The sequence below is a fragment of the Oncorhynchus mykiss genome, chromosome 21, assembly GCF_057628025.1.
Source record: "Oncorhynchus mykiss isolate SJ-2025 chromosome 21, ASM5762802v1, whole genome shotgun sequence".
Taxonomy (NCBI): domain Eukaryota; kingdom Metazoa; phylum Chordata; class Actinopteri; order Salmoniformes; family Salmonidae; genus Oncorhynchus; species Oncorhynchus mykiss.
The window spans coordinates 4250053-4275000 of record NC_143042.1 but is presented as its reverse complement, the minus strand read 5'-3'; the positions used below and the strand labels follow the sequence as shown (position 1 = coordinate 4275000).

Below are 24948 nucleotides of genomic sequence, written 5' to 3'. Positions count from 1 at the left end.
ATTTTAGGGAAACTGCTTCGTTGCAACAACACTACCAATCTTTCTGCCTGAGCAATGTATCCTTCATACAACAGTGCACATGCTAATAGGAACATATTTTAGGGAGTGGACATTTGGGTCTGTGTGTTGAGCTGGCTATGGGTTCACCGTATGGTCATTCAACAGGGTCTCTCCAAACTAAACTCCTGTCACCTTGGGGTGAAGTTGACCCTAGATGCTGATCTTGGATCAGTTTTGCACTTCACCCCAGAGCTCACCCTGGTGGAAAGATTGGGAATATTTGTAAAGTGTCAGCAGAGCTGAAAGTATTGATCTCTCTGCTCAAATCCTCTCTGTGGCTGTGCCAGGGGGCTGAGCTGATCTGTCCCTAAACTTTCCTAATCACGCTCTCTTTCTCACTCTCCCCCTCTTTCACTCTTTTCCTCTCTCTCTCTTTTCCTCTGTCTCTCTCTCTCTCTTTTCCCCTCTCCCTCACTCTTTTCCTATCTCTTTTCCTATCTCTCTCTCTCTCTCTCTCTCTCTCTCTCTCTCTCTCTCCCTCCCTCTTTTCTGCTCTCTCCAACTCTCTGACCTCTTCAGCACCTTGGAGACGACCTTCGACAGCACAGTGACCACAGAGGTCAACGGGCGGAGCATCACCAGTCGCTCCGCCCCCATGACCTCCTGGCGCCTCGGCCAATCAGCCCCAAGCCCCCGCCTACAAGCAGGCGACGCCCCTTCTATGCCCAGTACCTACACCACAGTCCCACCACCTCGGACAGGTGCAGGCACAGGTGGCGCCACTGGGCGGTACGGTCACTCGGACTCCTCCCGGTTTGTGTACAGTGCCCCCCTGAGGCGAGCGGCGACGGCAGGGGCGAGAGGGGCCGAGCAGGGGGAGAAGGGAGGAGGGCCGGAGGGGATGCTGGAGATGGACGTGGCAGGGTACATGAGCGACGGAGACATCCTGGGGAAGAACGTCAGGACAGATGACATCACCAGTGGGTAAGCGACTATGCCATAGACAGAATAGAATAGATTCTATGTTGTCCGTTGGTTAGAAGGTAAATGTGTCTTCTGCTTCTCCCAACACCCCCAGACACACACACATTCAGGGTCAATCCTGTTATTGAAGAAAAGAATCACAGTTATTGCCAAGGCCATCGCGATTCTTCCAAATGGAATGGTGAGACAGGAGAACATATGAGGGGCGATGAAGTTGTGGCTTTCACACAGCTATTGAGCAGCGACGGGAGGAATTCACCATACATGTACATTCCATACCAAACTCTCAATAGTGCGCTGGCTGACACATCGCTCAGTGAGAAAGAATAGCCCCAGATCTATTGTACATCACTGTGTTAGCCGTTCCTCTGGGGACACTGATAAGTGCTCTTCCCCAACACCCACATGTTCTGTGTCCCAGATGGCACCTTATTCCCTATATAGTGCACTACATTTGACCAGGCCTCATAGGGCTCTGGTATAAAGTAGTGCACTATAAAGGGAATAGGGTGCCATGTGGAACTCATACCTGCATTAGTTCTCCCATCCTATTTGTTCATGTATGAAATTGATTTATTGAACACCACCCGAACGAACCATCCACATTAACTATGATTAAGGTACTGTAGGGGCCAAACGTATAGCACCTAGGGATGAAAAAGTGATTAGCTGAATTATGATCCTAATTAGCTTAAACCTAATGTGCTTTCATGTCCTATCAGCCGTCTCTGATTACAACCCTGTAAATGTGTGTGCACACACGTGGGCATGCACACACGCTCACACACTCCCAATACACACACACACACACTCACACTCCCGATACACACAGTCGCGAACACAACCCAGCTTAGTGATGTAGTTTCTTCTTCGTAGGTACCTTACAGACGGTGGTCTTCACCTATACTCACGGAACGTCGGTCGCGCCCCTGACCTGAACACGGCGCTAGAGGTCACCCAGAGGATGGTCAAGGAGGTGCACGGGGACGCAGACAGGTAAGGGCGTGGCTTCCTCACAACTATTTGGGTTACTGGTGGAGGAGGGTGCAATTTCTCCTAGCTGATGATCTTGGATCATTATTGCATTTTCTCCACTAACGATTAAGGCCAGGATTGGGGGAGTCGAAGCTGATCCTGGATCTGTACCTTTGGGGAAACTATAACATGGAGCGTCTTCTAAATTACCAAGATGCAAATGTAAGACGAGAATGCCCTTCGCCAGAAATGACACGCTCTCCAGTCTCCCAGACAGAGAGAAAGCTGCCGTCGCAGACCAGGCGAAAGAGAAATGTGTCATTGATTTAATTCTGTCAAGCTGTGATTTAATGACATGCTATCATAGAAGCGGGGAGAGAAAGTGAGGAGGTGATGTCACAGCGTGGATATAGGGATTCTGAGAAGACTTAAATGAATGTGTTCTTGGAAGTTTGAGAAATGTCTGTAAATTGGATGCAGTACTCTGCTGGTTACTCTGTGGACTCCCCAGATTCATTCAATTATCAGACTCCACGGTTCTGGAGGCAGAACTTTTTCAAGCTTCTAATAAAATCTTTGGTTTGATAGTATGTTTAATTTCCTATCTGTTCTATTATTATTTTTATTTTTTTTAATGCATTTGTGGTTCCGACTATAATGGTAACTGTCATTATTTGACTGAGGCGAACAGGAGGACAGAATAAGAGAAAGGGTCTGAGCAGAGTAAATGTCTTGTTGATTTATCAAATAGGAAGAAAAATATTTTGCTTGGTGTGTCTTCCTTTGTGTTCCTAGACTTGATCATCAAACGGTTGTTTTGTATACTGGAGGGTTGGAGGTTCTCTGTAGCAGTCAGAGGAGAGAGTCAGATCATGTCTGGGACTTTCCAACCGTCAAAGCGGCCGGTCTGAATACAGTATAACCTCTACGCTCGTCACGTTGCCAGCTTCGATCTAGAGGTGAACTGACTGATAGATCCAAGCTAATCAAACGCGTCAGAAGTCCAGACCACACTGTCCACTGTGCTGTCTTCCCTCATACTCCACTTTCACTCATATCGCCTCCAGACCTGGGTTTATATACTATTTGAAATCATTTAAAATATTTAAAATATGAATGATTTCAAATACTCTCTGAACCCAAGATAGCCTCCTCCTGCATGTACTACGCTCTATTCACTACCCCTAACTAATCCATACCTAACTTTAAGATGACAGCGTGACTTTCACTGCAGGACGTAGTGGCATAGTCTGGCACCTCAGGGATAATGGGATATGTAGTCTCTGATCCCATAGACGTGGGAAGGAGGCCAGGTATAGCAGCCTCGATAAGGATCTTTCAGGAGTGAATTACGGAAGGCTGCTTTTTGCCCGAAGGAGGGAGGCTAAATCCCCCTGCTCTAATGCTTCCTTCCTGTCTGCCTCAGGATGTGCATCCTAAATGGCACCCTATTCCCTATATAACACAGTACTATTGACCAGGCCTCATAGGGCTCTGGTCAAAGATACTACACTATATAGGGAATAGGGTGCCATTTGAGATGCATCCAGTGTGTGTCAGTGTGTGATTGTAGCGCCTGACATTTCTCAGTCCCACTGACATCTGACGGACTCTGGGAAGGAAATTCATTTGGGAGCCTCCCGCTCAACTGAGCTAGGCTCTTGTGCAGTCTCCTCTCTCTCTCTCTCTCTCTCTCTCTCTCTCTCTCTCTCTCTCTCTCTCTCTCTCTCTCTCTCTCCTCCCTCTCCCTCTCCCCCTCTCTCTCTCTCTCTCTCTCTCTCTCTCTCTCTCTCTCTCTCTCCCTCTCCCTCTCTCTCTCGCTCTCTCTCTCTCTCTCTCTCTCTCTCTCTCCTCTCTCTCTCCTCTCCCTCTCTCCCTTTCTCTCTCCCTCTCTCTCTCTCTCTCTCTCTCTTCCACCGTGACGGATACACTCAAATCATTCTCATCCCAAAACTTTTGGAACACCTTGGAACATACAGAAGTCCATATTTCCTAAAGCCCCTGCTTAACGTTGCCCTAACTTTCTCTCCTGTCCTCTCGGCATCCAAACTGGTCCTACATGCTGCAGTATCTCTTCTCACGTAGAGAAACTGTGCTCTCTCCACAACAGGAGCATCTTTACGGAGATGGTTGACTATAGGCTTGTTAGAAGCAATAAAGACTTGCTTTGATGCCTGGTGTCCTTTGACCTGGAGTTCCCACTTGCCTCCTCACTGCGTTTTCACAGTCAAAGGTCCGGTAGTTAGCAGTTTACTGTGTGAAAAACTCCATCCTGAAATTCAGCTTTAAACCAACCAAATCAATTTAACATGTTAAACCAATTGAATTTCTCAATTTAAACTTTTGGGCTTGGTTGTTGAACTTGATGGACTGTTTTCCTGGACCCAGATAAAGTCTAGTACCGGATAAATAAATAGAAATACTCTACAGGGAATCTCCTTTGAAATGGCTTTTAAGTCCTGGAATAGTCTTCATCTGGGTCCAGGAAACCAACCGGCACTATTCCACCCAAAATGAGCTTCTACCTTGGGACTAGTCTTCCTTTCCATTGGTCACAGCTCCCTGACAAATTACAAGGCCTAATTGAGAAGGTAAACAGGCCCATCCTCAGCCAGAGACAGAGAAATGGAGAGAGAGAGAGAGATTTGGAGGAGGTCCTGTAAAAAAAAAACACAAAAAAACGTTTTTATTTGCATAAAGAGCTCCGTTGGGGCTCATTACCTTTCATGGTTATGTCTGCTAACCAACGAGTCCCCTGGCAGCTCTCAAGGCAGCGGTATCCGCAACACTACGGAGGCTACCTAGCTAAATCCATCTAAATGAATACTGATTGGGAATGGTAAGTAACATTTTGAAGGAAGAGACCATCTGGTGCGGAAACAGTGTGGATTTGTGTTTGGTGCTGAGGAGTATTTATTAGTTGTTTTTTTACAGTAGGCTGCCTAACAGTTGGAGTGGATGTGTGCTTGAGTCTATTCAATACTGATGTCATAAATACATATGCCACTAATGCTCAATCGAAAAAGCAATGCATTGTATTTACATGAAGCTGGCTTCGATAGTTGAGCTGGTGATGTGAGGCTCTGGTTTGCTCAGTCGATGTTGCCCTCGTCCTTTGTAGAATCTTCCGGGTCGTCGTGTGAGAGGGTCACGTGGTCTGAGAGGTTCATCTCACTCTGGAGATTTGTCCGCGTCGGTCAGTGTTCTTGTACTAGATTTGAGCATATTTTCAGCTGCAGTCTGATATATGCTAGTTTAGTATGCACTTCATCTTTAGGAGATCAATAGTTCAGAGTTCATACCATGTCATGTGTGAGGCAAGCGCTCACGTTTCCTGGTCTGTAGAGTTGAAATTAGAATTAGCCCTTTTCAACGTGGGGGACAAGTCCTCCCGTTATTTGGAACTAAAGTGACTTTTCATCACGGGGGCTTTTATTGAAATGTAGAAAAGGGGTTGGTTCATCATTTCCGACCAATGTCTATTCACTTGGCCGTGGCCGCTGAGTGAGCATCGGTTTACTTATGAAAACAATTCTCTCATTTAGAAGACTAAACATCACATTACATCATTTACATCAAATCGTTTAATCTTCACTCATTCATTTTATACGATAATTAGATGCAAGCCTCATAACTGAGGAACCTGTATAAACAGAGTTACTGTGCTGTATTGTCTTTCATGAGGTCACAATCATGAAACAAAACGGACCGGGTCGTAGCTGGCTTCTCCACCGACCGTTTCCACATTTTCAAATTCTGGGATGTAGTAGAATTTGGCGGGAGAGTTCCTTTGTTCTACTGCGACCCTCTCTCTCCCATATTGCATAGTCAGGGAGACAAGAGTCAGGGAGACCCTTCCTAACAGGAGAGGGGGACACTGCTTTACAAAGGACTCATAACCATGCCAATGGCCTCATAAAGAAGAGTCCTATTGAGATGGCACAGTAGCACTGCCAGTCAATGGCCTCATTCTCCTGTTTCATTAGTGTTGAGACGTCTTAAAAAATATATATATTTAACCATTATTTAACCAGCTAGGCTAGTTGACAACAAGTTCTCATTTACAACTGCGACCTGGCCAAGATAAAGCACAGCAGTTCGACACATACAATAACACAGAGTTACACATGGAATAAACAAACATACAGTCAATAATACAGTAGATGAGGTAAGAGGTAAGATAAGGGAGGTAAGGCAATAAATAGGCCATGGTGGCGAAGTAATTACAATATAGCAATTAAACACTGGAATGGTAGATGTGCAGAAGATGAATGTGCAAGTAGAGATACTGGGGTGCAAAGGAGCAAGATAAATAAATAAATAAATACAGTATGGGATGAGGTAGTTGAATGGGCTGTTTACAGATGGGCTATGTACAGGTGCAGTGATCTGTGAGCTGCTCTGATAGCTGGTGCTTAAAGCTAGTGAGAGAGATATAAGTCTCCAGCTTCAGTGATTTTTGCAGTTCGTTCCAAATCAAATCAAAATCAAATCAAATGTATTTATATAGCCCTTCTTACATCAGCTGATATCTCAAAGTGCTGTACAGAAACCCAGCCTAAAACCCCAAACAGCAAGCAATGCAGGTGTAGAAGCACCAGTCATTGGCAGCAGAGAACTGGAAGGAAAGGCTGTCAAAGGAGGAATTGGCTTTGCGGGAGACCAGTGAGATATACTTGCTGGAGCGCGTGCTACGGGTGGGTGCTGCTATGGTGACCAGTGAGATGAGATAAGGCGGGGCTTTACCTAGCAGAGACTTGTAGATGACCTGGAGCCAGTGGGTTTGGCGACGAGTATGAAGCGAGGGCCAGGATATGAGAGCGTACAGGTCGCAGTGGTGGGTAGTATATGGGGCTTTGGTGACAAAACGGATGGCACTGTGATAGACTGCATCCAATTTGTTGAGTAGGGTGTTGGAGGCTATTTTATAGATGAATTTGGGTGAAGGAGAAATGGGGGATGCTTGGGCGAGTTGCTGTGGGGAGTGCAGGGCTGTTGACCGGGGTAGGGGTAGCCAGGTGGAAAGCATGGCCAGCCGTAGAAAAATGCTTATTGAAATTCTCAATTATAGTGGATTTATCGGTGGTGACAGTGTTTACTAGCCTCAGTGCAGTGGGCAGCTGGGAGGAGGTGCTCTTATTCTCCATGGACTTTACAGTGTCCCAGAACTTTTTGGAGTTTGTGCTACAGGATTCAAATTTTTGCTTGAAAAAGTTAGCCTTAGCTTTCCTAACTGCCTGTGTATATTGGTTCCTAACTTCCCTGAAAAGTTGCATATCACGGGGACAATTCGATGCTAATGCAGAACGCCACGGGATGTTTTTTTGCTGGTCAAGGGCAGTCAGATCTGGAGAGAACCAAGGGCAGTCAGATCTGGAGAGAACCAAGGGCAGTATCTGTTCCTGGTTCTACATGTTTTGCACCGCCAGTCAAGACTCATCCTCCTGTTTCACCAGTATTGAGACATCTTGCACCGCCAGTCAAGACTCATTCTCCTGTTTCACCAGTATTGAGACGTCTTGCACCGCCAGTCAAGACTCATCCTCCTGTTTCACCAGTATTGAGACGTCTTGCACCGCCAGTCAAGACTCATCCTCCTGTTTCACCAGTATTGAGACGTCTTGCACCGCCAGTCAAGACTCATCCTCCTGTTTCACCAGTATTGAGACGTCTTGCAACGCCAGACAAGACTCATCCTCCTGTTTCACCAGTATTGAGACGTCTTGCACCGCCAGTCAAGACTCATCCTCCTGTTTCACCAGTATTGAGACGTCTTGCACCGCCGGTCAAGACTCATCCTCCTGTTTCACCAGTATTGAGACGTCTTGCACCGCCAGTCAAGACTCATCCTCCTGTTTCACCAGTATTGAGACGTCTTGCACCGCCAGTCAAGACTCATCCTCCTGTTTCACCAGTATTGAGACGTCTTGCACCGCCAGTCAAGACTCATCCTCCTGTTTCACCAATATTGAGACGTCTTGCACCGCCAGTCAAGACTCATCCTCCTGTTTCACCAGTATTGAGACATCTTGCACCGCCAGACAAGACTCATCCTCCTGTTTCACCAGTATTGAGACGTCTTGCACCGCCAGACAAGACTCATCCTCCTGTTTCACCAGTATTGAGACGTCTTGCACCGCCAGTCAAGACTCATCCTCCTGTTTCACCAGTATTGAGACGTCTTGCACCGCCAGACAAGACTCATCCTCCTGTTTCACCAGTATTGAGACGTCTTGCACCGCCAGTCAAGACTCATCCTCCTGTTTCACCAGTATTGAGACGTCTTGCACCGCCAGTCAAGACTCATCCTCCTGTTTCACCAGTATTGAGACGTCTTGCACCGCCAGTCAAGACTCATCCTCCTGTTTCACCAGTATTGAGACGTCTTGCACCGCCAGACAAGACTCATCCTCCTGTTTCACCAGTATTGAGACGTCTTGCACCGCCAGTCAAGACTCATCCTCCTGTTTCACCAGTATTGAGACGTCTTGCACCGCCAGACAAGACTCATCCTCCTGTTTCACCAGTATTGAGACGTCTTGCACTGCCAGACAAGACTCATCCTCCTGTTTCACCAGTATTGAGACGTCTTGCACCGCCAGACAAGACTCATCCTCCTGTTTCACCAGTATTGAGACGTCTTGCACCGCCAGTCAAGACTCATCCTCCTGTTTCACCAGTATTGAGACGTCTTGCATCACCAGACAAGACTCATCCTCCTGTTTCACCAGTATTGAGACGTCTTGCACCGCCAGTCAAGACTCATCCTCCTGTTTCACCAGTATTGAGACGTCTTGCACCGCCAGTCAAGACTCATCCTCCTGTTTCACCAGTATTGAGACGTCTTGCATCGCCAGACAAGACTCATCCTCCTGTTTCACCAGTATTGAGACGTCTTGCACCGCCAGTCAAGACTCATCCTCCTGTTTCACCAGTATTGAGACGTCTTGCACCGCCAGTCAAGACTCATCCTCCTGTTTCACCAGTATTGAGACGTCTTGCACCGCCACCCTTTAGACCTTTGTTAGCAGCTAGCTGTGTTAATGCCCTGAGGCTGCAGCAAAACTTGCGTCAAAGGAGACGGCCGTCAGAACAAAGCCTCTATTCACTTTCAAGGTGATTCACATGAAAGAGAAAGGTCTTGAGTCAATCCTTGAGCCAAAGTGAAGGAGAATCATTCCAAGCCTTTCTCACCTTCTCTGAGGAGAATTGTGGATTCTGACAAGGTCATTTTATGTACTGGCCTTCAGCATTTGTTATGGAAAATGCGATGGTAGAATGGCTACAAATTTGGTTCTGATGCTGTTACAATCTGAAATTCCACCTCCGGGAACAGATGCCTAAGCAAGTGATGCATTTCCCCCTAAACGGTGTTGCCAGTCTGCAGTAGACACAATAACTAGTCAAACTGTGGCTTTTCTACATCCACTCTCATGATCTGGCATTATGAAACAGTTGTGACTTCTACTCTGGCTAAAAGCCCATCTAAAAATAACCCAACTCATGCATCATAAATGAGTGTGTGCTCGTTGCTCTACTGTCAGGCGAGGCCGTCGAGGCACAAGCGGGTGTGTTTTGACACGACAGCCTCCTGATTCTCAGCACAGGCATGAATAAGTAAAGGGCTCTGCTTTTAGCGTCTCTGTGTCTCTAAGTCTATCCCTCTGCTGCCTACATGGAGCCAGCTAGAAGGCCGGACTGGTGATGGCAGCTGGCTCTGCACTTTTCTGTTTGAAAAGGAAGCTTTGGGGGATTGGGGTGTGTGTGTGTGTGTGTGTGTGTGTGTGTGTGTGTGTGTGTGTGTGTGTGTGTGTGTGTGTGTGTGTGTGTGTGTGTGTGTGTGTGTGTGTAGTGTGTGTGTGTGTGTGTGTGTGTGTGTGTAGTGTGTAGTGTGTGTGTGTGTGTGTGTGTGTGTGTGTGTGTGTGTGTGTGTTGTGAAACAGCAGACACACACTGATCCAGACAGGAGGGAGCGGTTGTGGTATCACTTCATGGCTCTGCAGTGCTGACGTAAGCAGTACAGGGGATGGTTTTTGCAGAGTCATTGACAAAGCCAGTTATTATATAAGGGTTGTGCTTCTGGTACAGTTCATGTGCACTAAAGCAACCACTAAGGGCACCACTTGAAAGGAAAGTGTCCTTGCTCACAGCCTGAAGTTGTTATTTGTAGGACTTTCTGTTTTTGCAGTCAGTTCTAAGATACTTTACTGCAATGTCCTAAACAGTACCTGCTGTGTCAGAAAATGTGCTTTCAAGTAATGTTGGAAGATGTTTCATCGTAGATATCGGTGTCCTGCTGTGTGTGTGTGTGCCGTCTCTTAGAAATGGAAAAAGCACTGTTTCCTCATTGCATACACTAATTATCTATTTGTTTACCATGGCTCAGAGTGAAACAATGTTTTACTTTGAAGCTCTGTGTTTCTGGCATTTCTTATGCACTGGTATTGGTCCAAGTTTCTCTGGCATTCCCCATTCAGAAAACTGTATTCATCATTAACCAGAGTAATATTCTCCTGGGGAGGAAGGGCCTGTCATGAACCCAATGACCGTACTAATTAAAGTCTAAATAATTTAGTAGAGTCAATGGTGTAAGGAATGGGCACAGATTGTCACATATATGTATTCTGGTCCTACTGTAGGAGGGGGATATCATCTCTCATCAGGATGATGTATCATCTCTCATCAGGATGGGATATCATCTCTCATCAGGATGATGTATCATCTCTCATCAGGATGGGGTATCATCTCTCATCAGGATGATGTATCATCTCTCATCAGGATGATGTATCATCTCTCATCAGGATGATGTATCATCTCTCATCAGGATGGGATATCATCTCTCATCAGGATGGGGTATCATCTCTCATCAGGATGGGATATCATCTCTCATCAGGATGGGATATCATCTCTCATCAGGATGATGTATCATCTCTCATCAGGATGATGTATCATCTCTCATCAGGATGATGTATCATCTCTCATCAGGATGGGATATCATCTCTCATCAGGATGGGGTATCATCTCTCATCAGGATGGGATATCATCTCTCATCAGGATGATGTATCATCTCTCATCAGGATGGGGTATCATCTCTCATCAGGATGGGGTATCATCTCTCATCAGGATGGGATATCATCTCTCATCAGGATGGGGTATCATCTCTCATCAGGATGGGGTATCATCTCTCATCAGGATGGGATATCATCTCTCATCAGAATGGGGTATCATCTCTCATCAGAATGGGGTATCATCTCTCATCAGGATGATGTATCATCTCTCATCAGGATGATGTATCATCTCTCATCAGGATGATGTATCATCTCTCATCAGGATGATGTATCATCTCTCATCAGGATGGGGTATCATCTCTCATCAGGATGGGATATCATCTCTCATCAGGATGGGGTATCATCTCTCATCAGAATGGGGTATCATCTCTCATCAGAATGGGGTATCATCTCTCATCAGGATGATGTATCATCTCTCATCAGGATGATGTATCATCTCTCATCAGGATGATGTATCATCTCTCATCAGGATGATGTATCATCTCTCATCAGGATGATGTATCATCTCTCATCAGGATGGGATATCATCTCTCATCAGAATGGGGTATCATCTCTCATCAGGATGATGTATCATCTCTCATCAGGATGGGGTATCATCTCTCATCAGGATGGGATATCATCTCTCATCAGGATGATGTATCATCTCTCATCAGGATGATGTATCATCTCTCATCAGGATGATGTATCATCTCTCATCAGGATGGGGTATCATCTCTCATCAGGATGATGTATCATCTCTCATCAGGATGATGTATCATCTCTCATCAGGATGGGGTATCATCTCTCATCAGGATGATGTATCATCTCTCATCAGGATGGGGTATCATCTCTCATCAGGATGATGTATCATCTCTCATCAGGATGGGGTATCATCTCTCATCAGGATGATGTATCATCTCTCATCAGGATGATGTATCATCTCTCATCAGGATGATGTATCATCTCTCATCAGGATGATGTATCATCTCTCATCAGGATGGGGTATCATCTCTCATCAGGATGATGTATCATCTCTCATCAGGATGATGTATCATCTCTCATCAGGATGGGGTATCATCTCTCATCAGGATGATGTATCATCTCTCATCAGGATGATGTATCATCTCTCATCAGGATGATGTATCATCTCTCATCAGGATGGGGTATCATCTCTCATCAGGATGATGTATCATCTCTCATCAGGATGATGTATCATCTCTCATCAGGATGGGGTATCATCTCTCATCAGGATGATGTATCATCTCTCATCAGGATGGGGTATCATCTCTCATCAGGATGGGGTATCATCTCTCATCAGAATGATGTATCATCTCTCATCAGAATGATGTATCATCTCTCATCAGGATGATGTATCATCTCTCATCAGGATGATGTATCATCTCTCATCAGGATGATGTATCATCTCTCATCAGGATGATGTATCATCTCTCATCAGGATGGGGTATCATCTCTCATCAGGATGATGTATCATCTCTCATCAGGATGGGGTATCATCTCTCATCAGGATGATGTATCATCTCTCATCAGGATGGGGTATCATCTCTCATCAGGATGATGTATCATCTCTCATCAGGATGGGGTATCATCTCTCATCAGGATGATGTATCATCTCTCATCAGGATGGGGTATCATCTCTCATCAGGATGATGTATCATCTCTCATCAGGATTGGGTATCATCTCTCATCAGGATGATGTATCATCTCTCATCAGGATGATGTATCATCTCTCATCAGGATGATGTATCATCTCTCATCAGGATGATGTATCATCTCTCATCAGGATGGGATATCATCTCTCATCAGGATGATGTATCATCTCTCATCAGGATGATATATCATCTCTCATCAGGATGGGGTATCATCTCTCATCAGGATGATGTATCATCTCTCATCAGGATGGGGTATCATCTCTCATCAGGATGATGTATCATCTCTCATCAGGATGGGGTATCATCTCTCATCAGGATGATGTATCATCTCTCATCAGGATGGGGTATCATCTCTCATCAGGATGGGGTATCATCTCTCATCAGGATGGGGTATCATCTCTCATCAGGATGGGGTATCATCTCTCATCAGGATGGGGTATCATCTCTCATCAGGATGATGTATCATCTCTCATCAGGATGGGGTATCATCTCTCATCAGGATGATGTATCATCTCTCATCAGGATGGGGTATCATCTCTCATCAGGATGGGGTATCATCTCTCATCAGGATGGGGTATCATCTCTCATCAGGATGGGGTATCATCTCTCATCAGGATAGGGCATCCTACTGTATGATATAGGGGTCTATTAGAAAACCTGTGCAAAATATGAATGTTTAAATAGTTTGTCGGTAAGTGTGGCTCAGTTAGTTGAGCACGGCGCTTGCCCTGCCAGGATCATGGGTTTTATCCCGCTGGGCCCACCCATATATAACATGTATGCACGCGTAACTGTGGATGAAAGCGTCTGCTAAGTGTCAGGTATTACAGCCAGTATTCGGCTCAGTTTAGAAGGTCAAGGATTTGTCCGAACCCACCAAGGTGATTGGACTTATGGTAGACGCTAGGTTATTTTGTGTTTATGCACAATATCTTTTCTGGTTATGCCCACTATCTTTCCCCTCACGTAGGCCGACGGTGTTTATGCGATTCATCCACTAGGCAAAACCCTGACAGGTAGCCTCTCTGTGGCCATATGTCCTCTCCTCTCTCCCAGTAGACACATCAGAGGATCAGTGGTGCGGTCAACCCTGTCTGGCACCAGGGAGGGGGGGGGGGACAGGTAGTGTTCCCCCCCAGAGGGCTTCGTATCCTGGGGATCATCCATCCACCTGCCCCTGTGTCTGGCTGGACCCTGTACCCCTCGGATCAGAGCCTGAGGGTGAAGGAGGTTGTGGGTAAAGACACATGCTGGGAGGGGCAAGACACGGTTGTCTGCTTCCCTGATGGATGACCGCAAATGATTGCACTGCTGGGTGTGTGTGTGTCCTGCTTCCTGGGGGTGTTGGAGTTATGGGAAGAGGAACATGTGATAGGAGGGATTCATAGTAGGGTGGAATAAGGTTGAGATAAGAGCATCTTCATGTATTTATTTATACTTGTCATAATGTTTATCAGGTCATATGTGAAGACATTTTTGGCAGATGTATCAACAGGTAGCATCAACAGGTAGCATCAACAGGTAGCATCAACAGGTAGCATCAACAGGTAGCATCAACAGGTAGCATCAACAGATAGCATCAACAGGTAGCATCAACAGGTAGCACCAACAGGTAGCACCAACAGATAGCATCAACAGGTAGCATCAACAGGTAGCATCAACAGGTAGCATCAACAGATAGCATCAACAGATAGCATCAACAGGTAGCATCAACAGATAGCATCAACAGGTAGCATCAACAGGTAGCATCAACAGGTAGCATCAACAGGTAGCATCAACAGGTAGCATCAACAGGTAGCATCAACAGAGAGCACCAACAGAGAGCACCAACAGAGAGCACCAACAGAGACCATAAGCTATACGACATGGTACCATGACAGCATCTAGTTATCAGCATCTAGTTAACACACACACATACAAACACAAACACAGACAAACACACACGCACAAACACACACGCACAAACACATACAATCACAAACGCACACACAAAACGAGGGGGGGACGGGGCGACCCCTTCTTTATTTTGGATGCCAGATCTAGTATATCCAATCTACGTCTGAGGAAAGGTGCTCAACAAGGAACAGAAATAGCAATGCATGTGAATTGTGTTCAGTACAGTGAGATAACGTAGCGTAGCATTTTCCCCATCACCAGAAGCAGCTGCTCTTTCTCGGTTTTCTAATGTTATGGAGACTGGAAAGTTGTAATTAATAACTGGTGTTTGTTGTTTCTCGATGCAGAGCCTAAAATCTGAAAGGAGGAAAGAGAGAGTCGCAGCTTGCCAGAGTTATAATGATTGCAGTGCAGGTGCCTGGGAGATGCCCTTGAGAATGCGGTACAAGCGAGAACATGGAAAAAAAGTTTACATCCTGGGGGTTACAGCTGAGAGACACTGCATACAAAGGCATTGGTTATTTCCAAATGGATAAATGCTGGAGCCAAATGCTCTGGGGTGACTAGGATCAGATTCCCCTCCCCAATCTTAATCTTAATCAAAAGTAGGGGGAAATTCCAAACTGACCCAAGATCAGCGTCTTATGGCAACTTCACCCTACACCGAGCCAAATACTTGTCAAGGCTGACACAACACCTCAAGAGACGGTCGAAGTTTGAGGACAAACGAGCTCCACTGAAACAAAGTACATCAACACATACTAGTGCTGTCATGCCTCATTATTTAGAAAGGCAGGGTATTGACAGGAAGGCAGCTACTCTGTGACTAAATGCCTCAGCTCAGATCGATGCCGAATCATGAATGATGGCTAATATGGCCGCCGCCAAACACAGGGCGGTGACAAAGAATCGTCCCAGTGAGTTTGTCTGGCAACGAGGATTGATTTTCTTGCAGGGTGAAGGTGTCCATATTAGGAAAGAGTCACACATCCATGGATGTGACTCAGACACAACCTCCATGGATCTGGGACTGTCCTAATATGGATACCATACAGGGCTGTGTTTCTCCACCACAGCGATAAACAAACAGAATGATCATTAGCCCAACGACAGTAAGACTCATTCCCATGTATAATCAGCTGATGATGTGTTTTGTGTGTTAAGCAGTGGAGGGCGGCCCGAGTTTCTGAAGCTAGAGATTCCTTTTTGTTGATACTATATTGCCGGGTGATTCAGAGAAGTAGGCCAGAGTCAACCACAGAGGGCTGTTGTGGTGGTTGAATGGTAATAGAGGCTTGTTGTTGCCAGCCTTTTTCTGGGAAGTTCTGTGTGATGTGAAATCATGGGTCTGAAAGGAATATTACCTGGGATGATTGAATTTAATCTTTTTATAAGAATGAATGAAAGTCACATTATTAATAATTCAATTGACTGGCGCGCTGCCTGGCTCTGTTGTGGATTATACAAATGTAATCATATTAAATGATGCATGTTATTGCATAATTACAGCGATAAAAGTTTTATGAGTCTACATGGGCCTCGGTTGTTTCGATCAAAGACGCCAATCATGAATTCCGTAAACAAGATCCAGAATTTGCAGAAGACGAGAGATTAAGTTTGAGGATGATCATGGATAGATTGTGTGCTGTCATATTGTAATGCCTAACCTCTAGCTCATTCACCATGAATACTGTAGCACAGTTGAAGAAAATGCATACACGGTAGACTTGTCCATATAGAAATATTGATCTCTAGTTTACACCTAATTATGACTGATCCAATCCAGAATTGGATTTGTCACAAGCGTAAAACACAATAGAGACACACCTCTTTAATCTGGTGCCCCACATAGAGAGGTGGAATACCATTATCCTAGAGAGGAGAGGATCCAGGTTGTGCTGTGCCAGTACAGGGGATCAGACCCAGCGTGGGGAGCTGGGGGCTGGGGGCTGGGAGCTGGGAGGGGGAGGGGGGGAGGGGGGGGCTTACAGTGGTAGCGGTAGTGGTGGCGCCAGCAAGCGTGCCATAGAAGGCAGGGGCAGACAGCTGGGTGACCCTTGAGGATGCCAGACGGTGCCAGCCACCCCATTTGAGCCAGGCTGGCTGCCAAGCATTGTGGGAAGCATAAAGTCGTGTCTTTCTGGCTCTTGGGAAGTGAGACAAAGTGATATAGTAGCTGGTGTCTTGTTTCTCTGGAGATGCAGAGCCATTTTATTCATACTGTGACTCCGCCATGTTGTAATCTTCAGCCTTGAGGCAGCAGAACACCGAGTAGTCTTTCTGTCTAATCCACACCAGAGAAAGGGTGAGAACTGTGCACGGCATGCTGCTGTCATCTGGACTGGCTGTGTTGTACTGTAGTCTGCAGCTTGTGTTGTTGGACTGAGCTCATGTGGTGTTGTTTTGGTTGGCCCCTGACTGGCACTGCTGGCTGGTAAAAGCCATCTGCACTGCAGCAGCGACCAAGCCCTGTCTTGTGTAAACCAAGCCCTGTCTTGTGCAAACCAAGCCCTGTCTTGTGCAAACCAAGCCCTGTCTTGTGCAAACCAAGCCCTGTCTTGTGCAAACCAAGCCCTGTCTTGTACAAACCAAGCCCTGTCTTGTGCAAACCAAGCCCTGTCTTGTACAAACCAAGCCCTGTCTTGTGCAAACCAAGCCCTGTCTTGTACAAACCAAGCCCTGTCTTGTACAAACCAAGCCCTGTCTTGTGCAAAACAAGCCCTGTCTTGTGCACACCAAGCCAAGCAGAGGAGCATTGACGTGCCGCTGTCTATTTCCCCAAGGCATGTCTCATTCCCAGCATCTGCAAAATATCTATTTAATTGAGTTGAACACTGTTCAATTGGATTCTACTGGCAGTGACAGCCATTATATTTATCAAATACTTGGTTTTCAAGGCCAAATCTAAAAAATGACATATTGAAACAATGTCAATCACATTGCCCTCTAAAGCCAATGCTCATAATGACTTCCATTTAGTATGAATCCCCATCAGACTCATTCTGTGGTTAGGAAACAAGCCTTGTGAATAATGTCTAGATTCACCCCGGAGATGAATCTATATAGACAGCCTGCCTGCCTGCCTCACCTATTATATATGAGCTCATTTCCTTTCAAGGCTTTTCAGACAAACAGCACACAGTTTGCTCACTCTTCTTCCAGGAAGGGGTTCTGTTGTCTCTCATCCTGAGGCTACTAGATTCATCCCCCTTTCTCTCCATTCTGCTGCAATTAACCCCTCGTGGTCCAGCGCTGGCTCTTATTGGTCTGCGGGGCGTCTCTTGGCGATTAAGTGGGTGGCGGGCGGATCCTAACGGGAGGGAGGGGAATAGGGGGGAGGAGGGGTTGTGCAGAGCGATGGGGTAGGTGTTCCTCCACTCTCTGTAACTATCCGAGTGCAGTCGTGTCACAGCTAGCTGTACAGCCAGCCAGGGCAGGTGGGCTGGGCTCCTGACTCTAGTTAGGGCGCTATAGTCAGTCAGCCAACCAAGGAAGGAGCCAGGCAGGGAAGGAGAGCCTCAGCCAGCCAGTCGGTCCTTGTAACAACAGACAGCCATAATCCATCCATCCTTCCCAGAGAGGTGAGTGGGAGTCAGCTGGCTCCAACGCTTTACCCCCCCCCCCCCCTTCACACTTTACCCCCCCTTTCACACACACACACACACACACACACACACACACACACACACACACACACACACACACACATACACACACACACACACGCTATTGATTGCTGTTCGTTTGGTGTGCTCTCTCAGATCAGTAGGGAATTACTTATACTGATGGGACAGTTTACAGTTTGGCTTTGGCTAAGCTGGATGAGCCTGCTGGTTAAGAGAGAGGGAAAACATTGATTAAGGTCATTTAGCACGGCATGTTTTCTGACGTGTAATTGCGAGAGCCTCGGGGCTCAATAGCATTAGGCTAGGATTACAGGACGGACTAACACGGGCTAGAGCACTTTGAAAGCAGTTTCTTTGAAAGCGTCCCCATTATGGCGTTGACGTGTGTCTCACAATTCACTTCACCCTACACTGCTCTAAACCGTGTTCAGCCTTTTATTCTCTTTGTTTTGAGGTGGAATGGGTGTCACAGATTGATCCTGAATGTATTTCATGGTATTAAGCGAATGAGTGTCATGGTATTTCATGGTATTAAGCGACTGGGTGTCATGGTATTTCATGGTATTAAGCGGCTGGGTGTCATGGTATTTCATGGTATTAAGAGACTGGGTGTCATGGTATTTCATGGTATTAAGCGGCTGGGTGTCATGGTATTTCATGGTATTAAGCGAATGAGTGTCATGGTATTTCATGGTATTAAGCGAATGAGTGTCATGGTATTTCATGGTATTAAGCGAATGAGTGTCATGGTATTTCATGGTATTAAGCGAATGAGTGTCATGGTATTTCATGGTATTAAGCGACTGGGTGTCATGGTATTTCATGGTATTAAGAGACTGGGTGTCATCTCGAAAATGACTGTTTATCTCTTTGGATTTATCGTCTTAACATTTTCATGATTCTTCTGAAGGAACGGTGATGAGGTCCTTGATTGAATACATACGGTCACTTTCAATTTAGTATTAAAGACAAACCGTTTATGAAAACACCTCAGGGCGTACTCCACCTCCCAACAGAGTCTCTGTGGCTGCATTTAGAACGCAAACAGTTCTTTACAAAAGGCGCCAAATGAAAGAACTGTATGGATGAATGTGCTTGTCATTGTGTTGAGAAATGCGGAAGGAACACATCACTGTAGCTCCTTATTGTGAGAGTCTGGGTGATGTGTGGGAGTTTGGGTGATGTGTGAGAGTCTGGGTGATGTGTGGGAGTTTGGGTGATGTTTGAGAGTCTGGGTGATGTGTGGGAGTTTGGGTGATGTGTGAGAGTCTGGGTGATGTGTGGGAGTTTGGGTGATGTGTGAGAGTCTGGGTGATGTTTGGGTGATGTGTGAGAGTCTGGGTGATGTGTGGGAGTTTGGGTGATGTGTGAGAGTCTGGGTGATGTGTGGGAGTTTGGGTGATGTGTGAGAGTCTGGGTGATGTGTGGGAGTTTGGGTGATGTGTGAGAGTCTGGGTGATGTATGGGAGTTTGGGTGATGTGTGAGAGTCTGGGTGATGTTTGGGTGATGTGTGAGAGTCTGGGTGATGTGTGGGAGTTTGGGTGATGTGTGAGAGTCTGGGTGATGTGTGGGAGTTTGGGTGATGTGTGAGAGTCTGAGTGATGTTTGGGTGATGTGTGAGAGTCTGGGTGATGTTTGGGTGATGTGTGAGAGTCTGGGTGATGTGTGGGAGTTTGGGTGATGTGTGAGAGTTTGGGTGATGTGTGGGAGTTTGGGTGATGTGTGGGAGTTTGGGTGATGTGTGGGAGTCTGGGTGATGTGTGAGAGTCTGGGTGATGTGTGGGAGTTTGGGTCGCTGTTACACAAGAAGTCCTCAGAGAAAGGGTCACATGCTACTGTCGATGCCGGTCACACACACACAACACCACAAGGTACTCTTCTGATAAGACATCACTTCTTCCATTCCTCTGTATTACAGAGTCTTTACAGTCGTCCGGTCTACAAGCTGCAAATAGCATTGAAATCGTCTGGGTTTTTTCTCCCTTCGCCGAGCAACACTTACAGTATTGAATATTGCATGAGACGCTGTTTGCATGGATGAGAGGAGCCATTTCATTGCACTCTATGTTTGGAAAGTACGTGCCACAATGCATAGTAGGAAACATCAATACTAGACACTGCCGTTGTTATTAAACCTGAGGGAAATCTAGCACGTCAAGAGAAAAGGCTTCTGGGTTTTACAGGAAGTTGAACAGAGTCTTCAGTGTGTATTGTGACTTTCCTAAAGTTTATTTTCTGGATGTGATATATTGTACACAGGACCAGTCAGTAGTTTGGACACTTTCTTTATTTGTTCTATTTTCTACGTTGTAGAATAATAGTGAAGACATCAGAACTATGAAATAACACATATGGAATCATGTAGGAACCAAAACAGTGTGAAACAAATCAACATTTCCACCGGTATATTGTCCATTGCTCGTGTTTCTTGGCCCAAGCAAGTCTCTTCTTATTATTGGTGTCCTTTAGTAGTGGTTTCCTTGCAGCAATTCAACCATGAAGGCCTGATTCACAGTCTTCTCTGACCAGTTGATGTTGATGTGTCTGTTACTTGAACTCTGTGAAGCATTTATTTGGGCTGCAATCTGAGGTGCAGTTAACTCTAATGAACATATCCTCTGCAGCAGCCAGTTTCATCATAGCGCTTGATGGTTTTTGAGATTGCACTTGAAGAAACTTTCAAAGTTCTTGACATTTTCCGTATTGACTGACCTTCATGTCTTAAAGTAATGATGGACTGTCATTTCTCTTTGCTTATTTGAGCTTTTCTTGCCATAATATGTACTTGGAGCAAATAGTCCATAGTATGGACTTTTACCAAATAGGGCTATCTTCTGTATACCACCCTTAGGGCTATCTTCTGTATACCACCCTTAGGGCTATCTTCTGTATACCACCCTTACCTTGTCATAACACAACTGATTGGCTTTAAAGCATTGTTAACTTTTAAGAAGGCTCACCTGTTAATTGAAATGCATTCCAGGTGACTACCTCATGAATCTGTTTGAGAGAATGCCAGTTGTCATCAAGGCAAGGGTGGCTTTGAAGAATCTCAAATATAAAATATATTTAGATTTGTTTAACACTTTTTTGGTTACTACATAAATAAAAAACTTAATGAGTAGGTGTGTCCAAATATTTGACTGGTACTGTACATATGATATACAGAAGAGGGAATCAACATGCTCTACATCTAGCAACATATCGAGACACACAGCGGGACTTACACGTTGTTGTTTATTAAATAGCTTGTGACTCAAACACCTATACTGTTAGTGTTGACTTAGCTTCAGGGCTGTGATATGGTTATTGGTCATAGCTGTGAGCTCTGTCTGGGGCCGGGCCCCTAGAGATATGGAGAGGCCCCTAGCGTGTGTCGCCCATCCGCAGCTCTAAGGGACTCGCTGCCTGTCAGAGACATCACCGATGATTCCATCAGGGGCTGGTGCCTAGGGATGCACCTCTATTAAATATTCAGCCAATACAGGCATGCTCTCAGGACAGCCCTCAGGGGTCCTCCTGTAAACTGGCCTTGGCTGCACTAAGCTAGGCTGAGGGGAGAGAGGAGTTAAATACCTTTAGGTAGTACTGTAGGGTTACTTTACCTGTACTGTATATTAGTTATTACTACATTTGCACACACTGTATATAGATTTTTCTATTGTGTTATTGACTGTACGTTTGTTTATCCCATGTGTAACTCTGTGTTGTTGTTTGTGTCGCACTGCTTTGCTTTATCTTGGCCAGGTCGCAGTTGTCAATGAGAACTTGTTTTCCACTGGCCTTCCTGGTTAAATCAAGGTGAACTAAAAATAAATAAATCAAGTTATCGCTATTGTACATCTATAGTGCATGTTGTCGAAGGGTGTGTTTATTCATTAATCAATATAATCAAGTCATTAACTCGCCCCTGTCCTCCAGTGCTTCTTAACACTGTATTGACAATGCAATCAAACGCGGTTTGAGTAACAAGCTTTTATTCTGAGATGTGTTACCAGTAAATGTCCCTTCTAACATGATGCTTGATTTGTAGGTCACTTTTTGTGAAGTATTATTTGTCTTCCTAACTACTCCTTCTTCTAGTCAAATACAACCATTCTGAATTGCACATTAGAGTCAGTCACTTAATTAAAGCAATTGACTTACCACCACAAAAGAGGATGGCAGAGAAATAAAAAGGGTTAGTTAGCGTTACGATTATAGGCTTATTTTTTCAAGAACAATCCAGATCGCCCCAAGTCTGTGACAGTCAACACGTTCTAACTGGGACAAATTGGGGTGGAAAATAGCAGAGAATTATAATCTTATTTCCCAGCACTTTGTAGACTAATTAATATTACTTTGGATTGTCAGCATTGTGTTAAGAAGACCACCGCAGGAGGGAAGAGGGAATTGTACCCAATGTGTCACAGCCGAGAGTGAGAGAGAGACAATTTACTCACTTTTAGAAAAGAATTTGAAGGCAGTGGAGATTTTAAACAGCCATCTGTTTTACTTCTGCTCATTAGTGTGGCAGCCAATAATAACACAGGCTATGAATCAGGAAGTAGCTATTTGGATATCCAAACAGTATCATATGGATAGATAGTCATCACTTGTTAGCTGTTAGTCAAGGCTGACACTCTCACAAGATTTTCATACCATTTCCTTGAAAACCATCCCTGTAATTTTGTGATTTAGACTCAATTTGGGATACGGTATATAAAAACCATCCCTTCTTCACAGGAAATTTGCCTCCCCTCTCTACTCAATCATCCCAAATAGACAGTGCTACCGTCGATGTTATCAAAAGTGATGGATTTGGTGTGGGAATTGAAAGTATATCAGATAAGAGTCTCTTTCCTTTATGTCTGGTCTTCTCTCACAGAAGACTCACATAGATGGATCAGGAGTTTGATGTGTAACATTGGGCATAAAGGACTATTGACGCTGTACAGTAGTGTAGTTTTTATCTCATGAAATGTTTAGTATTTATCTCATGTATTTATTATATTATTAGTAACATAGTATGTACTGTATCTCATGAAATGTTTGAAAGTTTAGGAGCTCTATTTTGTCTTACTATTCTGGCCCGGTTGCATCAGAAAGGAGACACGAGTCATCTAAGGGCCGGTCTCTCATCACTTCCCAAAACGGGGATATTGGTATGCTACCAGTTCCTCTGAGACGGTGATAGATCCATTCCAAATAGCATCCTATTCCCTTGTACTGCACTACTATGACAACAGTTTTTTGGACGCAGTCTTAGACGTGTCTCTGTCTGCCCTCTTCTTGTCTGTTACCCAAGGATACCTGGTCTCTGGAGACGTTTAGGAAAGGGACATCACATTCCCCTGTTGGTCTTTTAGGGGCCCTAACTGAGGTTTATTCAGTTTTAAAGCTAATTTTCCGCAGTTCTACACATTTTGCCATGACTTATGCCATGTTAATGATATCTGAGTGAGAGTGACTAACAAAATCAATGCTGGCCCCCTGGAGGTCAGGGCTTTTGGGCACGTGCCCTGCGTGACCGGTCAGTATTCGGCCATGATTATTAGTTTAGATAGCTGGCTAGACTAATTTACCAGTCTAAAAATTGTTAGCTGACATGGCTTATTGAGTGACTGAGATAACAACAACAGAAATGGCTGATGCACAACCAACTTTCTGAAGCACCTTGTGTATTCTTCTATTCTAACTCTCAACAGTAAGTTGAGACCCCGACTGAGTTTATAAACGGGTTGGGCGCCCCTTAGCAGTCTGGGGCCGGCCCTGGGAGAACAGGACAGGTTCCTTTATTTTCAGAGGGGCACATCTAAGTAGAAAGACAATGTGACCTGACAAAAGCTGCTGTCACTATGGAAACTCAAGCGTTAGCCCTCGGTGCATTCTTGATCCTGAGTGCCATCATCTTCGAGTCAGAAGTTTATCTCTCCATGTTCCATTCTGGGAGGGGAAAGTCACTGTCAGCCACCACAAGTGCTTTGGATGCTGAAGCTCGTCGTAACAACTTCCAGGCAAAGTCGCGGCGTCGCCATCGGCCACTTAAGATAAGAGGAAGTGATTACAGCAAACAAGCCAGCTTTTTTCGAGGCTATCGATTTCCGTGTCTTTGTAGAATCCTATTGGAGAAAAGATAGTGCCTTTCACTTTAAGCACCAACTGACTCTGTTTGAGATCAGGTCAGTGCAGCTCTTGCGGTGAAACGACAATTAAACGTTTGATGTTGGAGTAGCTGGTGATCTTTGAAATGGCTTGTTCACAAAGTAACCACTCTGATTGATTCCATGTAAATACATCCAGGCTTTTAATGTGTAAAAGCAATGGGATACAAACTAGCTTGATAGCGTAGCTACACAGAAGCCCCATACATTTCTCTCCCAGACAATGGGTATGTTTACATGCACACAATACTATGATTATTGTGAATACCCAGATTGTGAATAGCTAATCATTCAAAAGAGTTCAAAAAAAATCTAGGTGTTTTAATCGGAGTGTGCTGCTTACTTGCAATATGACTTTAAGCTGGTTAAGATAATCAGAGTAAGATGTTTATGGCATACTCGACCTATTACCATAATCAGTTTGAGCGGTGTGACCAATTACCACCTACAACACTAAGCACCTGTCCTGATTCAGGACTTAACGAGCGGTGTGGCCAATTACCACCTACAACACTAAGCACCTGTCCTGATTCAGGACTTAACGAGCGGTGTGGCCAATTACCACCTACAACACTAAGCACCTGTCCTGAATCAGGACTTAACGAG

General features: G+C 45.2%; 1 protein-coding gene and 1 long non-coding RNA gene across 30 annotated transcripts in view; both read left to right on the top strand.

Moving 5' to 3' along the window:
• Window positions 1–24948, top strand: part of LOC110500961 (neuron navigator 3) — a 390216-nt gene that overhangs the window by 319099 nt on the left and 46169 nt on the right. For all 29 annotated transcript variants that reach the window (XM_090213540.1, XM_090213537.1, XM_090213539.1 and 26 more), the window contains 2 exons: window positions 580–984; window positions 1861–1980. In XM_090213540.1, coding sequence (XP_090069666.1) covers window positions 580–984; window positions 1861–1980 — 525 coding nt within the window. The remainder of the gene's footprint in view (window positions 1–579; window positions 985–1860; window positions 1981–24948) is intronic.
• Window positions 14097–15680, top strand: LOC149972955 (uncharacterized). Its single transcript, XR_016490111.1, has 3 exons — window positions 14097–14171; window positions 14393–14444; window positions 14510–15680. It is a non-coding gene; the product is annotated as an uncharacterized LOC149972955 (long non-coding RNA).